The 20,943-nt window shown below is 57.2% G+C and overlaps 1 protein-coding gene across 2 annotated transcripts in view; it reads left to right on the top strand.

Moving 5' to 3' along the window:
- Positions 1-18,115: 18,115 nt before the first annotated feature.
- NOS1AP (nitric oxide synthase 1 adaptor protein) overlaps positions 18,116-20,943 on the top strand; it is a 31,605-nt gene continuing 28,777 nt past the window's right edge. For both annotated transcript variants that reach the window (XM_062581307.1, XM_062581306.1), the window contains exon 1: positions 18,116-18,263. In XM_062581307.1, coding sequence (XP_062437291.1) covers positions 18,159-18,263 — 105 coding nt within the window. In that variant the 5' untranslated portion in view covers positions 18,116-18,158. The remainder of the gene's footprint in view (positions 18,264-20,943) is intronic.

Genomic DNA, 20,943 nt, shown 5'->3' with positions numbered 1-20,943 from the left:
TGCTGGGGAGCTTGGGCATCCCGGCGCTTGGAGCCCGAGGAAAGAGCCCCCCTGTGCAGAGCGGACTCATCGCGAACCCACCGGTACCTGGGCCTCTCCCGGGCAGAGCTTGTCACCTTTGAGAGCAGATGCAAAAAAGTTGCTTTCAGGAAAGGAAACTGGGCAGCAGCTCAGATTAATTTTGCAGGTCATAACTGGGCTGCGAGTGCTGCAGCCCTGTGCAGCGAGGCGGTGGGGACGCCAGCACGAGGACCTGCCCTGTTGCCTGACATTTCTCCGGTTAAATTCATAACTGTCTGCTACATTAAAGTGCTTTTTAATTTAATATTCCATCAAATCCATGCAGATATAGAAATACAGGGCAATCACTCCATTTCATGGTTCTGGCGACACGAGCTTCTCTCTGGATTTAAGGACATCACTAGGCTTCATCAATGGAATTACAGCCTCCAAATTCGGTCATTTTACTTCTCTATAAGCTCTCCTTCCCCCCCCCCCCCCAACCTGGGCTCTCACTGCACTGCTGCTGAGCTCCTCCTTGCCCATAAAATAAAAACCTCTGCCCAGGCTGGGCTGCATCGCTCCAGTGCTGAGCTTCCCCCAGCCCCGTCCTGGCTGGGCACCCTCTCCCGCAAGTGGCCGGAGCTCAGGCCTGTGCCCAGGACACGGCGTTCGTTCACGTGCTTTGCATCGTAGGAGGGCTTGCAAACGGAGCCACCGCGTGCAAAACATGGCCTGTAATGAAGTCACCGAGAGCAAAGCCGGCGCAGCCCGGGGGAACCGCTGCAGCATCCCTTCGCAGGAGCGCGGCCGTCAGCGAAGAGCAGCCCCGCAGCCCGCTGCACGCGGGGAGGGAGCTGGGCACCGCGGCTCGCGGTGCCGGCGTCGGGAGCAAAGCCAGCGTTGGGGACGGATGAGCTGCTTCAAAGCAAAGATTCTGCTTCCGCGTGAACGTACTCTGCAAAGACACAGGAGAGTTAAGCAAACTCGTGAAGCAGAAGCATCCCTAGATGGGTTTTCTTCTCAGCATTAGCCAAGAGGGTATCAGCCCCCTTTCTAATCACTTCCCATTGGTGGGGCGATGGAGGACGGCGCTCGGGGCGAAGAGCCCTTCTGCTGCGGCCAGGATGCCATCGCGCGGTTGCGTTGTCTCGGGGCAGCTTAAAGCGAGCCCGAACGCAACTCGCGGCGACAAACCGGCGACAGGGCCGGGTGGTGAGAAACGAGCTCCCGGGTCCCCTGCGAGCCTTAACGCGGAGGCGCGAGGACGGAGAGGGAGGAGGCAAGCTCCCCCTGGGTGGGAGCTGGGGCTCGCGCTTCGCCCTACGCCGGCGGGTCGGCCCCTCGCGGTCCAGGTGCCGAAGGGCCGGCCCGCGCGGTGGGGTCTCCCGGGGCTGGGACGAGGATACGGTGCCAGGGAGGAGCCAGGCAGCGAGGAGGAATTGAAGCCCATAAAACCGAGGCCCTTCTGACTTCTTGGAGAACCTGAGCTATGAAGCAGAAGATGTCCAAGGCGGAGTTCAAGTGGACCCTCTGCCCTGGGGAGGCTTCGTCTTCGTCGGCCTCGGGGCGCCGCCGCGCGTGCATCCGTCTGGTCCGCCCTCTCAGTATTTACGACCTTCTTTGTCTGTGAACGTCCGAGAGCATCAGCTCACTCGTGCAAAACGCTCGTGGAGAGGCAAGGCGTCGCGTCTCGCTGAGAGCCGAGAGAGGGGAGGGGTTCCCCGCCTCTTGGAAAAGCGCCTTTCGTAATCTGCGTGCTAAACGCGCAGGCTTCCAGCGCAGAGGGAAAGGTACTCTCAGTGAAGGAAAAATCTCATCTGAAGTAAACCTCTTTATGCCAGGAAATCATTTAATTTGAATTTGGGTCAAGGTTTCTAGCCCATGCTAAGCGCCTTTGCAAAAGGGCTCTTGGTTTTCATCATTAAAAATTTTCCCAGCGATTTTTCAGCTGAAACATGGATTCCTCTTACAAGCTTGATCTCCCTGAGGACGAGACGGTTCTGGCGAGACCGGTGACTTATTTCTCAGCGGCCGTGCCCGGGCACCCAGGGCCCCCGGAATCGCTCCCCGTTTCCTCCGCAGGCGCGCGCGGAGGAGCGGGTCAGCGCCCGGGGACTGCGCTGGAAGAGGAAAGCTCCGGGCAAATAAGGCGCTTCCCCGGCCAAATGCAGGTTTGCTCATCGCTTAAAAACAGGAGGGTGAGCCGAGAGGAATTAAAGGACAGGAGGGAGCTCGGGGTCCGTGTGTAGCCCCTGACCAAGGGTCTTCAGACAAGCAAAACCATCAGCCCCAGTTTGGCGGTTTTAACCCTTGCACTGCCCGGGCAGCGGCGCTTTCGGAAGCGGCTCCCTTGGACTGCCAGATCGCACCATTCACCTGAATATTTCCGACCTTTCTTTTCTTTTCTTAATATATCTTAAGCCCTCCTCAGATAGGATCTCTCTCACTCGAGCATTCTCATGCAGGCTAAATTCCGGATTTTACAGGGCAGCTGGTGCGCGCTCTGGAGTTGCCATGGTTACTGATGCGTGCACTTCTGATTTCACAGCCCGACGGCTGTCCCGGCCTCTTGTTTGTGGAGCAAACTGCATAACCCTGAAAGCAAAATAAAATGAAGTATTACGGAACTTCGGGTTCAGAGAGCAGACACTGTGAATCAGCGCTCAGCATTAATCACGTTATCAGGCCCGGATTAAAATAACGCAGGCCCGCGGGAAGGCGGGACGGCCCCCGAGGCAGTCCGCTTCCGCGGCGGGAGCTGTCGCCCTCCCTCCGGCGCGCCCGGGTCCGGGTCCGGGGCAGAGCCGCCGGCCGGGGCACGGGGAGAACCGCGGAGCCAAACCCGGCGTGCCGCCGCCGCCGCCGCGTCCTTCCCGGGGGCAGCGGTGAGGGCACGCCGAGCGGCGAGGACGCGTTTCCACCACGTGTCTCAGCGGCACCAGGCACCTCTGGCGAACGTGGCCGTGGGAGGAGAGAAACGGTGGGACCGATGGACGGACGGACGGACGGGCGACAGGCAGATGGCCCCGGTGCACGGTGCCGTTGCCCTTGGGAAGCCAGGCTGGAGAAGGGTCTTTGCGTCCGAGCCCCGTTTCCCAGATAACAAGCTCTTTAGCTGTCTTTACGCCGATGAGTGATTTAAGGAGTGCAATCTGCTTAGCTTATTAAAGAAGTGGGTAAGAAGAAACCTGATCGGTCTTCAAGTATCTGTGCGGGGAGATGGTGTACGATATTAGACAGCACTTCGCTGCAGCTGATGAAGACATCCTGCTGCTCGGTCCCCGGCAGAAGGCACCTGGAAAGGCGGGGGAGGGCTTTTCCTCCTCTCCTCCGCACGCACACGTGCTCCCCGCGCTCTCCCACCGCTACCTCGGTGGGTAGAATCACAATTTTAACTTATCTGTAGAAGCGGGGCACAGGAAAGAAGCGGTACACTGAGGAAAGCAATTGCGTACGCACGTTCTTGGTAGGTTATTAAAAGATGGAACCAGCCTCGTTTCTTAGCTCATCAAGTGCTTGGGAAAAACATACTTTAGGGCAAGAACATGGAAATGGGTGATGAGCGCATCACCTTCAGGAGCCGGCAGCGTGAGCCTGGCCGAGCCACGTAGCTCCTAGCTCGCAGCCAGCCGCTTTCCCTCTCAGCCGTGGAGACACAGAGAGCCTGAAGGGGAAGAAAAGCAGTTACTTTTTTTTAGCTCTGCTCCACTGAGAATTTGTTTTTAAATGATGCCACAGTTCAGGGCATCTGCTATGTTCCCCGTGGGTCTCTGCACCTGGCTAGTCGCCTGGTTGGCGACTTAGTCCAGAGTTTTCTCAGCAGCTCCTAGAGGTGTTTACTTTACTCTCTCACGCTATGTATTTGCATACATCCAATTTGCAGTTCCCATCATCTAACCGCCTTGGTAATTGGGCAGCTGGTCTCAGAAATGCTGATTTGCTGCTCTGCTGATGGCATAATGTGTGTTTGTGTTTGCGAGATGCAGCCGTTACATCCTTCCCTCCCGGACTGAGCTCCGCTATCGATTCTGTTATTGGATTGGGATCACCACGACCCGCTGTCTCACTCAACGCGTTGACCGCGCTCGCAGGACTCCCCCCGTGCCAGCCGCCTGCCGCTGTCAGCCCGAGGCTCGCGCTCGGCTGCACGTACGCCCCGCGCGCGGCGTGACCTGGCTCCGGCTGCCGCGCGGGCCTCACGTCTGCTCTCTGTCCAGCCTGAAATAGGGGCAGTCTCCAAACTGAAGGCCGTTGCCGCTGCCCAGGGAGACCGGCGAGCAAGGCCAGCCCAGAGCGGAGCGCAGCAGCTTTTCGGTGTCTTGCCTCGAAGAGGGAGAAAGACAAGGAGCAAACTCGCCCTGGAGGAGCAGGGGGCAGAGACGGAGCACAGGCACGGAGCAACGCAGCGGACGGCTCGGGAAGGCCTTTGGGAGAGCAGGAGAAGGTACCAAGGATTTCCCCTCGGTGCTGACTTTATACAGGGCTTCTCGGAGCTTCTGAGCAGCGAGCTCAGAAGACCTAGGGGGACGCAGCGTGGCCGTGCATCGCCCAGCGGCCTGCCCCCCGGCCCCTCGCGCGCTCTCCCAGCGCGCCCGGCCCCGCGCCGGGGGCTCCGCGGGGCGCCGGCCGCGATCAGAGCCTCGAGAGCGCCGCGAAGCCGCCCCGCGCCGACGAGCCCCGATCGCCAACTCGAGGCAGCTGGTGGGGTTTGGCATACCAAAACGCCACTCTTCCCGTCTCGCCCCTGCTAATTTTCCTCCGTCTCTTAGTAACTGCCTGTTACAGGTTATGTTAATACATATTTAAATTCTCCAAAGAGCAGAAAATTAAAGGAAATTATGAATCAATTTATGTTTCATCTGATTCATAAACCTACACACTCTACAGAATGAGTTGATTTGAAATAATTAAAGTTAAGAACGTCCTCGTCACCTCTTCAATAATTCTGCTAGATGCGCTGCATTTTCCCCATCTCTACCCTGCTCTCTTTAGCATTTCAAATTAAACACCTTCCTTTGTTCTTCCAAGCTATCGCAAATTTAATGGGCAATTAAAAAGCCATATGTAATAATAACGACAGCAATAGCAATAACAATAGCAGTGCGCTGCTGTTGCAACACGAGGAGCAGACTGCCCAAGGAAGCACCGTGAGAAGGAAATTCCTGCTGGGTGTAGCCGTCTGCGGAGCAGCTCCGGCACGCTCTCCGTGTCCAGCCGCGGGGGCCTGATTATTTATAAGCCCTGTACACCCAGCACACGCGCTACCTGGGCAATGTGCACCTCTGCCTGGCCCAGCACAGGCGTTGGAAACACGGGGCGGAGCGGTCCGGTACTGAGTCCACGGGCTCCGGGAAGCGGCCCGAAATGCAGCAGACCGGGATGCACCATCTCTTCCTCTGCAAGCGCGGCTTGGCGCTCCAAACCTCGCCGCGGTGCAGCAGCCCTCGGCTTCGGCAAACCCCTTCCTTCGCAGAGCAAAGATGCCTGCACTCTGCTGCAAGGGTTTATTTTGTGCAGCTACGAGGACAGTCACTTCAACCCTTTTGAGGATTTCTCGTTAAGCTAATTTTTTTTACTGCCAGGTCAGACCCCACGTACCCACATGGCAGGGAAAAGAGGGTCTCAGCAGCAGGCTGAGCTCTCACCACCACTCCTAATTCCCAGCTCGCGCCGAGTCTCAGGCGCCCGCACCGTTCAGGTGGTGACCGAGGTGGCCGAGGTCAAGGAGCCCCCAGACCTCTGCTTATCTGTGACCCCTCGCTCACGAGCCAGAGCGAGAGCCTCCAGCCCTCACGGGGTAGATCAGTTCTTGAGGATGCTAACATTTCACGCTTAAGAAACAAACTGGAAATCAGATGAGACCAACATCAGTATTTATTCAAAAGCTTTCATATTTAGGAGAAGATAACTCATTGATTCTGCACGGTTGGTATTGGTAGTACTGCTTTTAGCGGGCATGCTTTTAATTCTCTTTATCTAAAGCTAAAGGCAGGAGACAGGCTGTTTTCACAGAAACCGGCCGCATTTCCCTAGTCTCAGGCATGCGTTTGCTCCCATCGCTGCTTTTTACCAGTGTTTGTGGATTTAGAAGTGGCCGCAGAGATTCTCTTCCCCGGCAGATAAAGCCCAGCTACGCGCAACACCGTGGCAGCGGTGGCATTTCACTCCAACACACGACTGCTGTCTGTCCAGATTGCTCCAGGGATAAAGCAGAAGGAAAATGTCAGGGCCCAAACACCGCTCCCCAAAGCCTCCGGGGAGCAGCAGCACGTCCCCCCCGACGCGAGCGCAGGCGGGTGTTACGGCAGGGGGTAACAGTCCTCTGTGGGGCAGCTCCGCTCCGAGTCAGGAACTCACAGCCGGAAACGTACCTCCTGACAGCGGCTCCGGAGTTACTCGGCGCCCGGCTTGGGAGGAGGCCCCGTTTCGCTCCCTTTGGAGCGACCTGACCTGGCTGAGCATGGGGGACCTCCTGCCCCAAGCGGGACGCTTGCAGAAGATCACCGCCCCGCAGCGCCGCCGGGATGAGCGTCGATGTTGCAGACCCTTGCGGGCCATGGGTAGTTTTCTGCAGTCTCGGAGAAGAGCTGGATTTGTTTCCTCCCCATCAGAAGAGACACGATGGCCTCCAAAGGCGCCACAAGATGTCTGGACTCTTTTCGGAGTCAGCAGAAAGCAGATGAAGATATCGAACCCGAGATATTGAGACCGCGTGCTGGATTTCAGCCTTGCCACGCGGGCTCAGCGCCGCGTGAGAAGCGAGGGAAACGTCCACGGGCGACGTCAGCCCCGGGGAAGCGCAGAGCGGTTACGGCAGCACCTACCCCGGCGAGCGGGCGGCTTACGAGAGCCGCGTCCAGCGCGCGCGGCCTTTCGGTCGCGGTTCCCCCTCCTCGGCTCGGCAGCCTGGGTCGTGCTCGCTGGCACTGCTGCGAATCGCTCCTGACGACTTTAACGGTGGCTCCAGGGCGGCAGAGGAACAGAAAACTGCCCAGCGCGAGCGCTGCTCCTGCAAGCTCCCCGAAAGCGCTGTCCCGGTTATTCCACCCTCCCGAAGGACGCCTGCCGGGCTTTGAGCGCAGTTCATGCTCTGGGGCTGCAGGGAATTAAATGCCATCAGGTTGTCTCTTAGGGTAGTAAGGAAAGAGTGCGGGAGACTTATTAAACTTCACTTCCATTTTCATCCGTGTCGAAGCCGTACTAAATAACTCCATCGAGGTGGATTTGGAGCATCTGTCACCTGCTTATCCGCAGGACAGGCAACTATGTGGATTATTACAAGTTCAAAATTGTGAAAAGTCTCACCCATTCTCTCATTTACTCCATATTTTTACTCTTTTTTCATATCTGTCATCCTGCAACAGTAAACAGCTTAATCAGCTGAACTCATGCTTCTCCTCAATTTCCCTTCCCGGTTCCCAGACACTGACACTTTAAAGGACTACTGAAATCCAGACAAGAAACTGTTTCCAGGACATGCTGCTGTTGCAAATTCTGTCTCCAGGGAGGAGGACGTCATCCTTCTTCTTAATTCTGGGCTCAGCAAACCTTTTCTCCGATACGTTTGGGATCCACCTCTCTGAAGGGAGCAGCCTGCAGGGGAAGAAGCATGGGGCGAGCGCAGGATGACGGTGGGGGAGACCTGGGCTGACCCACTTTTGGTGGGACCCCCCCACCAGGGACATGGGTCAGCTGAAGGCCTTTGGGCAGCAACTGGTTTCAGACTTGTATAATGCCTGGGGAGGGCACGAAGGGAAAAATACGCTGATAAGAGGCTGCTGATGTTCAACAAGAAAAGGCAGCCTTCCCTTTTCCATGATGCTATCTCGGGGCAGCATCACCTCGCCCTCCAAATGGGGGCTAGCGACAGAGGTGGATGTAATTTGGGGCAGAGAACAGGGTTCTGGGGACCTGTGGCGGGAGAGGGGCTCCGTCTCCTTTCTGTAAAAACAACGCTTCCATTTGCAAAAGCCACTTGTTTTGCTGCAAGTGGCTGGATTGATGCTCTTTGGCATTTCTGGTTCTCTGGGACGTTTCTCTTTTACATTTTGTGTATTGAAATACATTTAAAATGATTGTTATGTCACCGGGAAATGGCATAGCTATTTTAGTAATTACCTGGTTTATAGATTCATAAGGTTTAAGGCCAGAAGGGGCTATTAGGATCTGCAGAGCAGCGGCTGGAGTTCCTCGCCCGACGACGCCTCCCGCCTGCCCCGAGTTTGTGGCCGAGCTGCAATCCGCCTTTCTGCAGGGTCCCAGGCGTGCGAAGGCGTGCGGTGCCTCTTCCCTGCTTGCAGCCATCGCCGGGCTGCGGAAACGCTGCTCGGGGCCCGGAGCGAGCGCACAGGTCTCCCCCGAGACCAGGTTTATACCACTCCGCCGCGTTGCTTAATTAACAGCAGGAATGCGCTCTGAGCCCCTCGCCCGAAGGCTCTAAGAAAAGCAAAATGCTTTAATTAACAGAATAAAGTCCCTCCTTCCCAGGAGGCAGCCGGCTGCCTCCGCGCTCCCTGCAGCACGCGGGACGGTGCCGCAAGCAGCGCGGAGCCGGCGGGCACCGGGCACACGAGCCGGGAGCGGTGGCCCAAAGCCATGGGCAAAGCCCCCGCGGCACGTCGCGCCGGTCTCCCCGCGAATGCCCCCGCGGACGCGGGCACCGCGCATCGCCTGCAGCTGGCCCCTTTCCTGGGGCGTTCAGCCCCCCGCTCCGCGCTGTGGTCGGTGATCCTGGTCCTGCCTGCGTCGCGGCGTTCAGCTGCGCCCCTCGGGGAGCTCCGCGATGGGCAGGGATGCGAAAGCCCCTTTTTGCTCAGAGCTTCATTTTTGCCCTCTGTAAAACAGGAGTAACGGAGCTACCTCCTTCCTAAAGTGCCTCCATTTCTGCGAAGAGCGCTGCTACGCAGCCACTAGGTACCAGAATTATTAACACCGGTAAAGACCAACCAGGAATGCCCGATCTGGGCTCGGGCGCCGCAGAGCCTGCCAGGAGCCCGCCCGTGCTCGGCTGGACGTTACCCGTTCGCCGCGCACGTGCTGCCGGCCGGGCCGCGAGCCAAGGCTCGGAGCCCAGCGGGGCGCTCCCACCCAGCAGCAAAGGGCTGATGCCGGCGCTCGCTGCGCCGCACACGCAGAGCAAGAGGGGAGATGGAGTTGCACTTGGGAGGAGTTTGTCCTGCAGGGATCTGGCAAATGGAGACCGCCGCCAACCTGCACGGGGGGCTGGCGCAGGTCTTTGCTCTGCTTTCCTGGCAATAACCCAGTCCAGTTCTTCTGCGGCTTTGCAAGCTGCCTCGCAGCCCAGGATAGGAAAGCACGGTCGCTTGCACTTCGAGGTCCACGGAGGGCCTCTCTGAGCAGCACAGACCCAAATCGCCTCTGTTTCTTGCAGGGAAACCGAGTTGCTCCCCAAACCTACCTTGTTCCCAGCCTTCCTGCGCAAGGGGAGCAGCGTGCGTGCAGCACCGCGCGTGCGGGCCCCCGCAGAGGCCCCCCTTGCCGTCCGCCCGCGGGGGCTCGCCGGCCGGGCAGGAGCGCGCTGCTCCCTGCCCGCTCTCGCCTTTCGGACGGCCCCCGGTTCTGCGGCGCGTTCGTGGCCGGAGCCCGGAGCCCGTGCTCCTGCCTAGCTGGGAACGGCGAAGGGTCGGCCCCAGGGCCGCACCGGAGCCGGGAATGCCGAGTGCCTCGGGGCGGCCGCGAACCGGCTGCCGGTTGTCCTGGCAACGTGCGCCGGTTCACCCGCGAGCCGCAGCCGGCGGCTGAGAATGAAGTGGGCTCTAACTTCATCACCAGGGTTCGTTAGGTTAATTAAATAGCGTGGACGCACTCTGCTAATCGGCTTCGCGAGGGGAGAGCGGACTCGGCGGGAGCCCGGGCGCCGCTCGGGAGCCGCTCGGCTGGCGACGCTAAATCCAGCCGTGCGCGGGCGAGCAGCAGGCTGCGTCCGCCGCCGCGGGACGCGGGACGCGGGACGCGGGACGCGGGAGCGGGACGGGACGGGGGCCGACGGCGGCGCGGGTCCGCGCACACGGAGCTCGCGTCCTCCCCTCGGGGCGCGGAGCGGAGGTCGCACCCCGGGAACGCTCTTTGGAAAGGTCTGTGCCCAGCACACGCGGCCGCCGAGAAAAGCTGGAAAACCCGAAGAGTTAACCGCGTGGGAGCAAGCGAAGACACAGTCGCCTCCGTTCAGTAGCCCTGCGATCGGGGCAAGCGAGAGAAGCCGACTTCTGCTGCTCCGGGCGGCCGAAGGCCGGGCAGAGCCAGCCGGGCTAGCGCCGGGGTGGCACCCGCTCGGCTCCCGGCTTCGTCCCGAGCCCGTCCTTGAGCTCCGCACGGGGGGGAGGAGGACTGCTGCTCTCCGCAGCCGCTGGCGCGCGTTTTCCCCCATCAGCTCGTGAGCTTGGGTGATGCTGTTTTAAAAGTGGGGCTGCGTCTGCGCGTGCTTTTCGCGTGGACGGTAATTTCAGCATCTGCTCCGGCTGCTGAAGCTCCTTGTAGCACCAGAATCGTGTGCTCAAATATTTGTCAAAGGACGGGATTATTTTCTGTTGCTTCCAGGCTAATCACACAAAGAAAAGCAACATCTGCGCCGTGAGCGGGCTCCCGAGGAGGGCTGGCGGCTCCCGCGCGGGGCAGAACGGGACCGAGCTGGAGCGGCGGGCGCCTCCTTAGGAAGGGGCGCGCTCGGTCCGAGCGCGTCGAACGCCCGCCCGCCGCCCGCCCGTGCCGCCGGCTTCGCCTCGCTCCCTTCTCCGCGGCCCCGGCGTGGCGCCGGGCGATTCGCCCCGCGGGCGCGTCCCGCTGCCCCGGCCGCCGCGGAGCCTTCTGTCGTATCATCCTCCACGGACAGTTTTCTTTCCCACTTTCCATTATGTTTCCAGCATAAACTGGTCCTCGAAATACTGATAAGCCAAGACAGGCACAAGCTCAAGAGCCTTTTCCCCGCTGAAAACACCTGCCCGGGAACCTCTGGGTCCTTCCACCTCCATGGAAAACTCCCGCAGCAAAGCAGACCCTCCGCAGACGCAGCAGGGCTCGTGGAGCCAGCAGCTCTGCAAGGCTTCTAACAGAGTCATCAGCTCATGTTTTGCTTTGCTTTGATTTTTTTATTCAAAAATTCAAATTTTATACTATTTCAGAATGTCTGGATTTTAAAACTCCAAATAATTTCTGCTTACTCACAATTTAATATTTAGAATTCTAATTTGCACAAAACTTTCTAAAATTTTGGGCTAGCCATAAGCCCCCAGTGAAGGAACCAGCGGCTGCCCCTGCCTCTGTGTAAGGGATGATGCCCCATCTCTGCGGTCCTAACCAGGAGATGGCCCTTGTGCTGGCATGCCCAGCGCACCACCCACATCTTCTCATTGCCCATGTCTCTGCATCGCCTCTCTCTCTGCACTGCCCACGTCTCTGCTTTGCCACATCTCCTCATTGCTCACATCTCCACATTGCCCACTTCTTAGCATCACTCGTATCTCTCCGTCACCCACGGCTCTGCATTGCCCACGGCTCTGCGCTGCCCGCGCCCCTCATTGCCCGTGGCTCTCCATCACCCACGGCTCTGCATTGCCCACGGCTCTGCGCTGCCCGCGCCCCTCATCGCCCGTGGCTCTCCGTCACCCACGGCTCTGCATTGCCCACGGCTCTGCGCTGCCCGCGCCCCTCATCGCCCGTGGCTCTCCCTCACCCACGGCTCTGCATTGCCCACGGCTCTCCACCACCGTCTCTGTACTGCCCACGTCTCTGGGCATGCAGATCACTGCCCAGGGACATCCTGCGTGCCCCTGTTCTTGGTGGCCTTCCATCTCCCTCTAGCGGTGCCGGCGATGCTAAGGACACAGCCACGCTGCAGCACTGGCACCAGCACCGGCACCAGCACTGGTACCAGCACTGCAAGCCCTGCTCAGCTTCTTGTGGCCACCGAGGGGCCCCCGCGCTCAGCACCCACCCGCACCCGCGTGGGCGCAGGGTGACCGCCCCGCAGCGCTCCCAGCCGCCCTCTCCCCAGCCCCTTCTCCCCGGGGGAAACATCGCAGCGTGCCGTCCTGGTTATTAAGGCAGCCTGGGTTATTAACTGCTGTGTTTTACTTTTCCTCCTGACATTTTGAGTTACTGGAGTTTGATGTTTTTTTCACATTAACACATCTCCAGGCACGGAAGTTGAGCAGCAAATAGCGAGCTGCTCCTTGCTGAGATGCGAGGGAGGCCGCCGGCACACGAGGCAGGCGGACGCCGGGCCGGAGGCTGTGCCGCCCGTGCCCACGCCAGCAGGCCCCGAGGCGGCTCGAGCGCGGGGACGGCCGGGCGAGGCGGCGCGGGAGAGGCCCGGCTCGGGGCGGCTTTCCGGCTGAGGGCAGGGACGGGCACGCTTTGCCCGCGGCGGACGTGACTTGCGGTGGACTTTGCCTGGAGGAGGAAGCGTGCCCGGGGCCGGGCGTGGAGGAGCCTTTGCCGGGACCGCTCCACCCCGCGGGCACGGCGAGCGGGGCTGGGGGACCCGCCGCCCGCCCCCATGCTTCCCCGCCGGCGGAGCGGCACCCCTGCGCCCTGACATCGGGGGGTTTGCAGTCCCCAAGGGTTGTCCCCCGCGAGCGCCCGGGGGGCGGCGGGGGCTGCGTGAGCCGGGGTAGGCTCTGCACGCTCCCGCACGGGTGCAGGGTGACCCGCGAGTACTCGCACCTCGCGGCCAGATGCTCACCCGCCGCCTGATCTCTGACTTGCCGTGACAGCCGCGGGCTGGGCACGGGCGCCCCAGTCCTTTCTTAGCCGCCCGCACAAGCCACCGCACGCCAGCCTACAGCTAAACGCCTGCCTGTGTCAGAATTAATCATTCTGGCAGTTTACAAGGCAATTAAAGGAAGGGGCCCTGTGTCTGATTATACAGCAAATAAGCCTTGGCAAATTGCAAACGTGTCGAAAGTAGTTCCAATTAGCCACAGCAATCCGGCGGCGGGGAGTGCCCGGGACAACAGCTCACCCTCGCCTCGGTGTCTCGCGCTCGCGAGCTGAGCAGTACCGTGTCTCGAGACCATCAGCTGCGCTCCTGAGCTAAGAGCGCCAAGCGTGGTGTTTATTTATCGGCCGCGAGGGAGGGATTGCTACAAGTAGCAGGGCAGCGAGACACAGCAATTAGCGTATTGTTCCAGTATGACTAATTGCCTGTTGCCCAAGTGAAGAAGCTGCTCTTCCTCCTTGTTCCTGGTTGCAGAAGCTGAGATAAACTATATGTGTTCAGAATCCTTCTTGTCTCTATTTGATGTAATACGAAAGCCATGGCCAAAACCGAGTTCTCCAGAGAGGAGACATACGGACGGGATGAGCCCGGCGTCCTGGGCGCCCAGGCTCCTCCTGCAGAGAGGGGCGTTTTGCTCTGTCACTTCTCTTGCATCCGGACACAAGTAACCCCAAGACTTCCCTTGCGCAGCGATCCCACCCCACGAGCGGCATCACGATAAGCCGCGAATGTATCTCACGTGGCTGGAGGCCACACGCCGCAGTGCCGTGCTCCAGGCTGTGGCAGGAGGCACAGCCTGGCTCGTTTGCTCGCACCGAGCCTGAGCACCTGCAGAAGTGGTGATGGAAGCACATGTGGTTTGCTTTGCAGAGAAATAAAGGAGCGGGCACGGCAGCAGGGCAGCTGGGAGCTCCTGGAGCCTTTCTGGGGGGTCTTCAGGCTGCTGGAGCTGGGAAAGGAGCTGTGCCCCAGGGCTGTGGGCCACTGCAAGGATGGAAAGCACAGTATGCAGAGGTGGTAGGTGCTGGTCCCTGGAGTGGTCAGCTGCTAATGCTTGGAGTGGTAAAGCAGGGAACCTTAAGGTGGAAAGTAACATAATTATGTTGAGATTGGTTATGAGTTGTGTTTATGCAATGTGTCATGTTTCCTACAACATCATTTGAGTATAGTTATTATGAATGGGCCAGTGAGATTTGAACAGGATAAATAAATATTTCATTGGAGGCTGCAAAATGTTCTACAGACTGGTGCATTGTGTCAGCCTGGTGCAGGAGCGCTCTTGCAGCTGGTCCTGGGTAGCTCCCCTCCATGGTTCCTGACTCCCTGTGGTGGCAATGGGACACTAAAACCCTCAACCCTCCAGGTTTTCAAGGCTTCCAGCTTCCTTCCTGTGCACGGAGAGGATGGGCTGCCCCTGGGCCAGGGGGGACTGGCAGATTGGGGAGGGGGTTGGCAGGGACTGGCAGGAATGTTAATTTTAGCCAGCACCTGCTCTGCTCCAGGGAATATATTTATTTCAGAAGCACCATGTGTTTGTCTTTCTGAAACAAAAAATGCTTCAGGACTTGGGGTTTGTGGAAATCTTCCAAAAATCTGGGATAACTGCAAACTGAAAGGGAATCATGTTGCAAAGATTCAAAATGGTTATGAAGACAAAACCTGAGTTTTCAGACTGTTCCAGTAACAGTCCATCTGCATTCCAGCAAATATCAAAGGCCAGTCTGTGGCTTTCACAAACAATTCCAAAATTGTTCCCAGTTACACCTCTAAAATAAATATATATATATACATACATGTGTGTCTGATGAGAATGAGCTCTGTCAGCTCATCAGAATAAAATGTTAGAAAATGCCAGTATGTTTCTGACCTTAATTTGAACAGACTTGCCTTCCTCCCCTTTCTGGAGTTATTGCTTCCTCCCCAGCACTTGCTATTTAGATGTTAATCGCCAGTTTTCATTAGGCAAAGAGTGTATTTGCTTGCTGTGCTAACCCGAGTGCCTTGCTTAGCACTTTCTCCACCTGGGAGGGTGCAGGTGGCTGGAGAGAGGATGTGCCTGCCTCAGCTCAGCAGGGTGTTCACAGATAAGTCTTTAGCACGTAGCTGTTGAACTTTAGGATGCCACACACCAGCCAGGTCTCGATGGTATATAGGTGTATGCTCTAGTGCACTGCTTAAGTGCACGATTGCAACCTGGCAAAGGCAGCCAAAAGGACCTTGCTGCATTTGGAATTTGTGGAAGGATGTTAAAGCAAAATGGGGCTCCAAACTGTGGCCTGGATTGTACCTTTCCTGTCTGAATGCCTGACTGAGAGCTCATTTGCTTTACAATTTATTGCTTGGAGCTGTAAAAATCTGCCATCTGCTCGCTTCCTCTCATGGCCACGCTCAGTGATGTTTTTCATTCCCAACCACCCCCTGTACAATAAAAAGTATTTGCATACCTGGCCAAAAGCCCTTTCTGTTATTGCCCTTTGGAGCAGGAGACCTCCAGAGCACAGCGTGCACTACGTTTTGCCGTTACAGCTGTGCCACACTATTGCGGTGGAAGCGACCTGTGTGTTAGAAACGGGCTACAGATTAACCGGCTGTGGTGTGTCAAATGCTTTGAGAGTGCTGGTAGCAAGAGAAAAGGGATACTGTCCTTGCTGCCCTGTGGTGTGTGTTGAGCAGTCACTACTGTCTTGGTTTTGGTTCACTTCTTGACGTTCCCTCCTGCAGTGGTGTGGTACGAGAGCTGCAAGGAGTGCTGCTGCTACTGAATACCTTGCGATCCCTGCACCAAAGGTGTAAGATGCAAAGTGCTGGGCAAACACCACACTTCCCCCACATCTTCCTGGATGAGACAAAAGGTGGTTTCCTTTACAGGCTGTGAATGTTACAGTAATAAACATCTTTCTGATGAAAAGACTTCAGAATTCAAATAATTTTTTTTAAAGTGCAATAATAGACTGTGCATGCTGAAGTTTTTAGGCCAGTCTGGCTTTAAAAAGCCTGATGCCAAAACTTCATGTTTGTTTTTTGTCTTGTTTCAAATCACTGTCTGTGATTAAAAACACCTCTTGACCAACTTTTTTTTTTGTTCTAGACCAATTTGCTTAGTGCAGAACAATGCCAGAGTCTGTAGCCCACCGAGGTGGGTGACTGGCTCTCCCTCTCGCTGGATGCTGGGCTCACCAATGTCCCTCAACCCTGCAGATCTGCAGCCCAGGAGCCTACACCTCCCTAGTCCCTGGCTGCCAGCAGGAGGAAGAATATCTTCTAACTACTCCAGATTGAGAAAAGGGGGTCTGGAAATTGCCCAGTGATGGATGCAATAGCACTGCGGTTTCATGCCATGGCCTCACTGCGCACCAGGAGTGCTTGTAGGATGGACAGGCTGGATGTGGGCTGTGGTGCAGCCCCAGTACTTTCCTGGGCTGGGGCGGGGGGGGAGGTTGTGTGCTGGTGTAGAGCAGGATCCTGGGGCTCCGAGTGAAGGATGGAAACACAAGAAACCCCTGGGCTCCAGCACAGGGCAACTCTGAGGGAGGTGTGGGAGCACTGGAGAAGGGCACAGCCTTCCCTGTCTCCACATCAGTGGGCAGCAGGCTTGTGGTTTTCTGGGCTGCATTTCATTCCCTTCCCAGGAGATGGCAGGCCAGTTTTATAAATCTGCGACCCATATTTACCAGACAGTAGATACAATATGTTTCCACAAGAGGGCTGGACTAGACCTCACTGATACCAGAGTGCTTGAGGAAGAGCTGGGAACTGAAACACCTTCACTCACTAGGGCTGAAGTTAGCTGAGCTTATAGCTTAACTCCATCTACTCTGTTCTTGCTTACGTGTTTGAGGGTATTGCAAATGGTTATGGAATACCCTTTCAGGACTGCACAGTCCACGTCCCCAGTACTACGTCTCCTTGACTTTGACATCTCTATCTGCTTCTGCTGGCGTGGTACGTTGGACCTTTGACTCTGCCCGTCCCACAGACGGCCCATTGTTCCACCGCACGTCCTCCTGCCAGGGCGGAAACAGAGGGAACGGAACGATGGAGAAAACAAACCAGTTACACAACTTAAATACATAATTCTAGCATTTGTAATTATTGATCTTTGAGAGGGAGGAAACAGCTTTTGGACTTAAGGGACAAACATGAATGTAAGGGGTTTAAACATCTTCACACTTTCTGGGGAATTTCATGAACGTACTGTATTGGCACGGTTGCCTGCTGGGTGGGAGATCAGACTTGATGTCCTGGCAGAGTCCTTCCAATCTTCTGATCTGAGAAAGAGGTGGTGTTTTGGCAAACATGGTGCAAGGGCAAGAAGACTTGGGCACTGTTTCTTTTTCTTTCTTCACTTTTTTTCTTCCCCTCCTCCTCCTTGGATCACAGCTGTGTTACAAAAATTAACAGGAACGGGGAATCCTGTGCTAATGCCACAGGTATCCTAAACTCCCTGCAGGGTCTTCTAGACTTCATCTGGAGCACTGCCTGTATCATGCAAATCATTCTTGCAGTGACAGGTAGCTCCAGCTGGGACAAACCCATTGCAGGAAGAGCTGCTGCTTCGCATGCTGCAGCAGTACCGAACTGCGGAACTGAGATGCCCAGCTCTTCTTGGCTGTATGATTTCTAGACCCTGGGACTTCAGTTTTGACATCCAAACCTTTGCTAGAGGTAAACTGGCACATGCATCAAGAGCCCAGGTCACCAAATGCAGCAGAGTGGATCCAGGCTTGAGACTGTCCAACCAGTGGCTTCTTCCCATCCCGTACTCGAGACTGCCTAAGGTCCTGGTGGGCTTGGACGTCTTCGTACCTTTTCTGCCCACATGGATCTCTGCAAATGTCGTCAATAAACAAACCAAGTACTTTGATGTGTGACCACAGGCCCTGCCATGTCCACCAGACAAGCATCCCATCTGAGTTAGAAACTTTCTCTCTGGGGGACAGCTGATGTTTGTTGCTGTAGTCCTGCTGCTGAGGCAAAGAGGGGAAGCTCTAGTGCAGAGCAAGAGCAAAGCAGGCTGGCACAAGGTGGAGAGAAGGGCTCCAACCTCTCGTCCCCAGCCGTGTCCAAAGCCCAGTGTGCCTGCAGCCTCTGTGCCCTGGATACAAAACACAGCACTGCTCTCCTGCCCCGTCCCGAGTGGGGGGAATGTCGGCATCCGGCCTGCAGTGGAAAACCATCCCGTGACGCGCTCGTGGAAGCGCTGGCGGCTCCGTGGATCCCCGGGCTCCGCGGCGGCACAGCCCGCTCCCGCGGCCGCCTTCTCCGCGGGGCCGCGCGGGGCTGCGCGGCGGGCGGCGCATGCTCGGGCACCGCCTCCCCGCCGCGGGGCCGCCCCGCGGGAAGGGGCGGAGGTTGCGCGGCGGCGGCGGCGGCGGCGGCGGCGGCAGCGCGGTGCGGCGCGGTGCGGCGCGGGGCCGCCATGCCCGCCAAGTCCAAGTACAACCTGGTGGACGACCGGCACGACCTGCGCGTCCCGCTGCACAACGAGGACGCCTTCCAGCACGGCATCTGCTTCGAGGCCAAGGTGAGGGGCGCGGGGCTGCGGCGCGGGGCGCGGGCTGCCGCGGAGCGCCGCCGCCGCCGCCCGGGGAGCGCCGCCGCCGCCTCCCGTGCCTGGCCCGGCCCGGCCCGGCCGCGCGGCTCCCGCTCCCGCAGCGCGGCTCGGCTCGGCTCGCGCTGGGCGGCAGGCGCTTGCAAGCCCGCGTCTGCGTCCCCTGTTTTTTCCCCCTTTTCTTCTGCTCGGACGTGCGCTGTCTTTGGATGGTCTCGGCCGTAGGTACAACTCGAGCCTCCTCCGGCAGTCTCTGGCCGCCGGTGTCCGCGCTGCTAGCGCCTTGCTTAACTCTGCGGGCGCTTCTGCCGTCCGCGGGGTCTGGACGGCGCGAGAGGGGTCGGTGGCCGCGGAAAATCTGGCGTTTTCGGCGTGGGCAAGCAGAGGCTGGCAGTGCCGTGAGGGCAGGCTGGCTGGGGCAGGCAGGGCAGGCAGGGCACCGATACGTCTCCCCCGCCCGCAAGCGCCCTGCAGAGCTGCTGCCCTTCAGCCTGCCCGTGGCACGGAGGTGGCCCCGGCGCTGGGTGACAACCTGGGCGTCGCGTTCACCGGGTGAGGGACGGGGAGGGAGGGGGCCGTACCGCAAGGGTAAGGGGGCGGTTTTGCGAGGAGGCTGCTGGGCCTCGGGGGCTGCTCCTCGCTCCTGGGGCAGCATGTGCTCACCAGGCAGGGACGAAGCATCTCTGCTCTCGGGACAGCAGGAGCGCGCGAGTCTTAGGCACGCTCCTCATATTGTCCCGATCGGCCGTAGCTCTACTCCTCTTTCTTTGGCAGAATTATTTGAGTATTTGTAGGCTAGAGCAGCCCTGGGGGCTGCAGAGCTCTTAAAGGAGCAATCTGGCTCCCATAGTTCAGCAAACACTGTGGGGAGGGTTTTTGTTCTTCTTTTCCTCCATACCTAATATTGGTCCTCTAACCACAACCTGCCACCTTCTTTCTGGTAGCTTTCCCTGATGTCACTGTTTTAGTCCTTCTCGAATTCAGCAACAAACTAGCTCCGGGGCAAGCGGGACTGTCGATGTGATGCTGTCAGTGTAGATACTTGTGTGCTTGCATCTATTGGAGCTGCTTGCAGCCATATGCTCTGGCACAGGGACATCAAGGCTGAGTTAAGTGTCCTCTAAGGATTATGCTAATCCACTTTCTGGAGGTAAATCCAATAGTTGGAAAATCCCACTCCATCTTCTGCGGAATTTCACATTTCACACATTTTGATCTGCTTTCATTGGCCATCTCTCTTGGCATCCAAACCCCCTGTGTCTCTGAACTGCCTCGATCAGGCTGTTGGGAATCAGAGAAGCTGGCTCTGAGGGAAAGCAGGACTTTCATTTTGTTCTGTGCATTGTGGTCTGAACTCGAATAAAATCAAAAGCTGGGCCTCCTGAGTTTGCTAAAACATTCAGATGAAAGAACTGTAAGCTGCGGCCAGCCACAGGGCAACAGGCATAAATTCCCACTTGTGTAATGATTTCCTGTTTAAATAAATGGGTAGTTAAAGAGTAAAGATACCTTCTGTCCTCCTTACCTCCCTACCCAGCATTTTGGGAGGAAGGTGGGGAGATGCAAGCTTACCCCTTATCTTCCCAGTGATTTGACGCTCAGTGGGCACCGGCCCACTTGGTATGGGAAAAAACAAAAAGGACCAATTTGTGCAATACTGGCAATTCTGAACATTCAGAAACTGGGAATCGGACTACTCCAGCACATCCAAAAAGACTGAGATGTAAAATGAGTTAAGTCATGTTTTGTACTCTGTCATTTGACTTCTGAACCGCCCGTCCATTCAAGTGCTAGCTGTAGTGCTACCAACTCTCTCCGTTTTGCACTGGGAGGGCCCTTATTGACCCCTTATTGCAGAAGTACTTGATAGAGAATCATTCTTTATCAGGAGCTCCTTGGGCTGGGCCCTCTTCAGAGGTGGCAAGAGACCACTCCTGCCCAGAAAGTACTCGTGGTCCAAAGCAAGGCATGGTGGTGATTTGTAGTTTGGAAGCCGGAATGGGACTTGGCTCATACAGAGTTGCCACATACCTCTTTGCTGGAAACAAGTGCTCACCCTTCGATCCCAAGACTCATTAATCCGTTAGTGGTGCCCTGTTGTTGTGTTTGGCTTCCTAGGAAAAGGGAGATGAAGGCAGTGACCTGCTCTGATAGGTCCCCATTAGCAGTCTCCGCAGGAAGGAGAGGACGGGGCATGTGCGGACAGACCCTGTTCCCCGGACAGACCCTGCCTGTGGGCTGAGGCTGCAGCCTTGGGACAGGGTGTGGGGAAACCTGTCGTTCCTGATGTCAGACCTGTCAGCAGATAAATGCAGGACTAGAGGTTTAGGAAGATTGCTGTTCTCTTCAGCAGTAAGTGATTTTTTGAGGGGTTTGGGCTTTTTTGCTTTTATTCCTTAAGAAATTTTGGCAGCTACGCTTTTTCTATCATGTTTTTCAGTACTTTTCTCTACTTTCATGCGTGGGAAAGTGAAATTGAACCAAACATCTGCTGCTGTCTATGTTTGGAGACAGGACACGAAGGAGACTCTAGTCTGATCCGGTACGTCCTTTCCTAGGAGTCCTCGTAATGCTCCGCCAGACTGGGTGACTCACCTTCCTTCCACCCTTCGCGAGGCTGTGATCTATGGCAATACCTATTGATCGCTGTGAA

Source organism: Rhea pennata, chromosome 8 (assembly GCF_028389875.1).
Source record: "Rhea pennata isolate bPtePen1 chromosome 8, bPtePen1.pri, whole genome shotgun sequence".
NCBI lineage: Eukaryota > Metazoa > Chordata > Aves > Rheiformes > Rheidae > Rhea > Rhea pennata.
Note: the sequence above shows the minus strand (reverse complement) of the source record. Positions and strands in the feature narration are given on the sequence as shown.